The 5,731-nt window shown below is 49.1% G+C and overlaps 1 protein-coding gene across 3 annotated transcripts; it reads left to right on the top strand.

Moving 5' to 3' along the window:
- The first annotated feature begins 6 nt into the window (after positions 1–6).
- Positions 7–4,043, top strand: LOC119362376. Of its 3 annotated transcripts, none has more exons than XR_005173376.1 (3): positions 7–921; positions 1,228–1,722; positions 1,864–2,955. XR_005173376.1 is itself a non-coding variant. In XM_037627581.1 (3 exons), the coding sequence occupies exons 2-3, from the start codon at positions 1,362–1,364 to the stop codon at positions 3,566–3,568; spliced, it is 549 nt and encodes a 182-aa protein (XP_037483478.1). In that variant the 5' UTR covers positions 7–921; positions 1,228–1,361; the 3' UTR covers positions 3,569–4,043. The 3 variants fall into 3 exon arrangements, 1 of the variants encoding a protein (XP_037483478.1); XM_037627581.1 differs by lacking the exon at positions 1,864–2,955 and adding an exon at positions 3,381–4,043; XR_005173377.1 differs by lacking the exons at positions 1,228–1,722; positions 1,864–2,955 and adding an exon at positions 3,381–4,043.
- Positions 4,044–5,731: the final 1,688 nt, after the last annotated feature.

Genomic DNA, 5,731 nt, shown 5'->3' with positions numbered 1-5,731 from the left:
AATTGATTGATTTTCTGTCCTTTGGCAGAGTGTGTTCGAGGCTTCCAATTCTTGAATCGATGGAGGCTGGCGCTGCGTTCTTCCATCGGTTCTTCTTTCTTTGTAGTTCACGATTGATCAATTCTTCGTGAGATTCGTGTGAGCGCATATACATACAGGAGAAAAACAATTCATTGTTAGATTATTAATTGATGATTGCAAGAAGACAAGATCAATCAATCAATCTCCCTGATTAGTTTCTTTCCTTTTTGTACGAGGAACATCTCGTCTTCGCCGTGAATCGCGTGGTGGCCGAAACTCTAGTAGCCAACTTCTCCAGACTTCTCCAGTCATCGTCTGCGGCAATTGCAGATCGCCGGAGTGGCCTCCTCTGGCCATAGAGAGGCCTTGCCGTTTGCCGCCGCTGTCGTCGGCAGTCATGTGGCGGATTGAAGCGCCGGAGGGCGCCGCTTCGACGCGCCTACAGAGGAGGGCGTCGTCAACCATGGGGTGCCTCAGCCGCCTGCATCGCGCGCTGGTGCTGCGCCGCTGGAGCGCTGTCGAGGCCGAGGGTCCTCGTGTCCTTGGGGCCGGAGGGAGGGTCAGGGACGGTGGAGCCGTCGAGTTCTTGGCCTAATTGCTCTCTGGAAGAGGCGTGCGTGATAACGTGTTAGAGAGAATCGAGAGAGAGGAGCGAATGGAAAACAGATATATGAATGAACAGTTATTCTATTGATTGAAGATTGGGGTATTTATACCCAGTTTACAAGGCGGTTACAAAAGGAGGCAGTTGCCAAAAGTGGCACCGGCGTAGCAGTGATTAATAGTTAATTAATCTAATTAATTAATTCCTAACAGGAGGTACTGCTGATGGCATCTCCCCGTGTCTCCCCAGGCTGTACCTGACTGGCAGTGCCATCCGTCGCATGTCTGCAGCTGCAGGTAAATCCCTTTTCCGTGGCTCTTTCGGAATTTGGATCTGAATCCTCAATATCAAAGGAACTCTCCTTACTTGGATCTGGATTTAATACATGAAATGCCCGTATTGTATCAGTAGATCTATTTGAATAAGCAGGCAGGGATTGGGCCATATTCATTCGGACATCTAGCAAGCATGTTGTTTGTTTAGCCAACTGGTTTTTGACTCTGCCTTCAATCAAACTAATTCCGCCGAGAGAAATAGTAAAATGATGGTATTTTTCTGTGCACCACAAATCAATTTTGTAACTATGTGCTACTGAACAACAGGCAGCCCCAAGTCAAAAGAATATCCCCGAATATTTCCCCTTGTTGATTAGAATTCCATCAAGTCCAAGGAGTCCCTGTGGGACTTGTATGAGTGCTGGTGCAAGTATTGGCGGATATCCCGTGACCGTGAAGAGATGGTCCGCCGGTTCAGTTCATTTGAGGCTACTGCACTGTGGGTGTACAAAATGAACAACTCTGGTTGTTCGCAGGTGTCTCAACTGGGCCCTCATGCAGATATGTCTAAGACTGAGTTTGCTCGGATGTTTCCTCCACTACCTTCAGATGATGATGATGATACGTTTTCTCGAATACCTGATGATGATGGAGATGATGAAGATACATTTCCTCCACTGCCTTCAGATGATGATGATGATGATGAAGATACGTTTTCTCGAATACATGATGATGATGGAGATATTGATGGTGGTATCTCCCCGTGTCTCCCCCGGCTCTCCCTGACTGGCGGCACCGTCCGTCCCATGTCTGCAGCTGCAGGTAATCCCTCTTCTTATAACTCTTTTGGAATATAAATCTGAATCCTGAATACCAAAGCAATTGTCCTTACTTGGATCTGAGCTTAATACCTGAAATTCTCATATTGTTTCTTATCATCAGTAGATCTATTTGAATAAGCAGGCAGCAGGGATTGCGTCATATTCATTCGGACATCTAGCAGGCATATTGTTTAGTAATGACAACTGGTTTATGATGATTCATGATGTCGTAATGACTCTGCCTTCAATCAAATTAATTTCGCTGAGACCAATAGTGGTAAAAATGATGGCCCTCCCCTCCCCTCCCCTCCCCTCCCCTCGTGTCGCCTCCCTTGGGCGACACCAGGGGCCCCTCAACCCTAGCGCCGCAGGCCACCCCTCGCGCCTCCTCTTGCCGCCGCTACCGCCGGCGTGGGCCGCGGTGGCGGCGGGCACGGCGTCGGAGGCACTTGGCGGGCGGAGGCTGCGGGATCCCATCTGAGGCGGCAGGGGCGGCACCTCTCGTGGGAGTCCGAGGGCGGCGGCTAGGGCGGCGACCCTATGCCACGTGGCGGTGGCTGCAGTTCCATGGCTGACGGAGCGGCGGCCCTGAGATGGACGGCGGCGGTGGCAGCGCCCCATTCGGCAGGGTTAGCTGATCTGTGCAGAGATGGTGACGGCGGCGGCTGCGGATCCAACGCCCCGATCGGATCCGCCGCGGGGTGGCCTTGCACGGACCGACGACGCGTGGAGGGACCGGTGAGGAGATGATGGATCTCTGTCAGAGTACCGACGAGGGCGTACGTCTTCTTAGCGAGGCTTCGCTCGGTTCCAGCCAACCGAGAGAGATCGGGACGACGTGGCTTCCCGTGAAAATCGCGCCTCACTGCGGTCTTCGCGGACGATGGCTGCGTCTCGGACGTCGTTCCCTTCTCGAGGCATCGTCGTTGCAGGTCACGTCAACCTGATCTGGATGTTCCAGGGAAAACCCTAGATCTGGGTCTACCGGATCAGACGATGACGGCGCTTTCGGTGTCGTTCTCCCTCCCGGGGGCATCGTTTTGGAGGAAGTGCTGGCTGGAGGGGACAAGAGGAAGAGCGGTGTTTCATCTTGCCCATTTATGGCGGCGGATCTCGGCGATGTGGCGCAGTGGAGACTCGGCGCCCGACGCACGAAGATGGACTCGCGCAGGATGGTGACGTTGTCAGGCGTCGTGGTGGCGTCGACGGCAGCTAGGCCGGGCAAGGTAGATGCAACAATACAACACTGAGGATGGATTGGTGGCAGGTGTCTGCGGCGGCCTCATACCCGGCAGGCGTCCTGGTTGAGGAATGTGCCGGACTGGTAGGTGCCCCATACCCGGCAGGCGTCCCGGTTGGGACCTCAGGTCTTAGATGTTAGGATTGGCTGCGAGGTCTGTTTGGTACTAGGCCCAGACTATCAGCATCCCTTCATTAATTGGATAGGAGTAACGACAGTTTTGTTGTCTAGATGGTGGCTTCAGTCTTACTGTTGTATGACTTTGTAAGGTCTTATGTGAGTAATTAATAAAGTGACTGCATGCATCGTCTAGATGCAGAGGCCGGGGGTTCTCCTCCATTTCTAAAAAAGTAGTAAAAATGATGGTATTTTTCTTTGCACCACAAATCAATTTGTAACTATGTGCTACTGAACGGCAGGCAGCCCCAAGTCAAAAGAATATCCCCGAATATTTCCCCTTGTTGATGAGAATTCCATTAAGTCCGAGGATCCCTGTGGGACTTGTATGAGTGCTGGTGCAAGTATTGGCGGATATCCCGTGACCGTGAAGAGATGGTCCGCCGGTTCAGTTTATTTAAGGCTACTGCACTATGGGTGTACAAAATGAACAATTCTGGTTGTTCGCAAGTGTCTCAACTCGGCCCGCATGCAGATATGTCTGAGACTGAGTTTGCTCGGATGTTTCCTCCGCTATCTTCAGAAGATGATGATGATGATGATGATGGAGATATTGATGGTGGCATCTCCCCGTGTCTACTCGGGCTCCCCCTGACTGACCAGGAGGACCTACTATCTACTTAACCACTAGGAATTAGTAAAGAAAAATCTACTTAACCACTAGGCATTATTAAGAAAATTGATCCAATCTATTTCGGATGTACCCCTGTGTAGGTTGTATACTCTACCAAGTTTTCCTTCAGTTTTAGCAGTACTGTGTGTTGCTTGGTTATTACTCCCTTCGTTTTAAAATAAATGACTCAACTTTGTACTAAAGTTAGTACAAAATTGAGTCATCTATTTTGAAACAGAGGGAGTATATTACAGTAACTCATCTAGTTTTAATAAGAGTTATATTTCCTGTATCTGCATGTATGTCTTCCATTTGTGCAAATCACGCTTTTATGTGTAGTGAACTTGGAAGTCAGTTCCGCTTATTTAGGATGAGGACGGTTCTTTCGCCACCATCAACCTTGTTACGTAGAGTCTTCTTAGCAGCCATTCCGCACACAACCGTCACTAAATTCCGTTATGAATAGTGTAGGGCATGAAAGCCATTTGTGTGGTCGAGCTTGTTAGATCCCCAATACTATTTGGTCGAGCATCGTCAACAAGACTATGATCAAGTTCTGCTGTAATCATGAGAAAGTATGCATCACTGATATGATTTCGGAAGAGCGAAGATGGAATTAGTTAGCCACCAATCCTTATACTTTGCTCTTACTACCTCCATTACTTCCGGAGAAAACCCTGCAAAGAGACTCAAATTTAACCTGTTTTAAACCCTCCATAGCAACCTCTGTAAGCAGACTATTCCGCAAAAACAAACATCTATAAAGCAGACACATTTTAAAATATGCTTCAACTGCCATGAAGACCTCCAAGCTTGCCGGACCAAAATTTCGAATTGCTTTTCTTTATTATCACTTGAAGAAGTGTCTTACGTATACTTCTCAAAATGATTCATTACATTGACGTAATTATGAACTTGCGTTGTATTGGTTTCTGGTATACTCTGTTGTACTGGGAGTACTGTTGCTTTCTACTTTGCTGTTCTCATGGAAGCAAGTTACAACTGAAATAACTTTCAATTATCGCTCTCTTTATCCTTTTTTTGCTGGTCTTAGTGCTTATATGCTTCCAGTTTCTTGTGCACGAATAACCTGTGGTGGTTGGCACAAAATTTTGATACATGTAGATAACCTTATTAAAGTTGGTTTAAAATGGTAGACAGGGTTTAACCAAATGGGAGATGTTGGCAGGAATCTATTTGATTTAAACTTGGTTTAACCGAATGTAGATAACCTTGTTCATTAACCTTGGTTCCAAATGGTAGATAACCTTGTTCATTAAACTGGGGATCACCCAATCCTGCAGGTGTACTTTGGATATTTACACATAACTTTTGTACAAGCAAATATTTTAGATAATCCAAATATCATTACCGAAAAAGGGTTCCCCGCTTTGTATTCCAAAGCACCAACCAACATTGTACACATTGAGACGCTGGGGCGAGTAGCACAACAAGCCCAAAGACAGAAAAGAAGAAGAAACAAATGCCAACAATGGCAGCTCGACAAAGCGCGGAAGGCCCGCCACCGCTGCGCCCTCCGGAAACGCTCCACCACAGCCCGAGGCTCCGAGTGCCACGTACCAAGCAGCACCTCCAAGAAGGTATGCAACGCCGACGACGCTGCTGCCCGGACGAGTCCTAGGGTTTCCTCCGGTAGCGGAGGAAAGTGGGGGATGGCTACCACCAACACCCTTCAAGAAGGAATGGTGGCACCCATCAGTGTCACCGCATTGGAGCCGGACGAACCGGCAAGGATTTCTCCCGCACACCAAACACCACAGTCCATCCGGAGCCTACCATCCAAACCACCGCCCAATGCGCCATCGCGATTGCGCTGCCACCCATGCCGTCTCACTACGAGCACCAACACGAGGCCGAGAAGACCGAAAAGAAGCGCCACGCGACGAGAGCAGCAGCACCAAGGCTGAGCGAAAGGGAACCACCTCCACCTCCATCGTGGGAGAAGCCCGCGCCGCCGAC

Source organism: Triticum dicoccoides, chromosome 2B (assembly GCF_002162155.2).
Source record: "Triticum dicoccoides isolate Atlit2015 ecotype Zavitan chromosome 2B, WEW_v2.0, whole genome shotgun sequence".
Taxonomy (NCBI): Eukaryota; Viridiplantae; Streptophyta; class Magnoliopsida; order Poales; family Poaceae; genus Triticum; species Triticum dicoccoides.
This window is presented reverse-complemented; position numbering and strand designations above follow the sequence as displayed.

What these genes read in the sequence shown, in the direction of transcription:
- LOC119362376 (XM_037627581.1), top strand. Translation starts at nt 1,362, where the DNA reads ATGGTCCGCCGGTTCAGTTCATTTGAGGCTACTGCACTGTGGGTGTAC. An exon ending in TCCCATGTCTGCAGCTGCAG is followed by an intron (nt 1,723 to 3,380) that starts GTAATCCCTCTT and finishes ACTGAACGGCAG; the next exon opens with GCAGCCCCAAGTCAAAAGAA.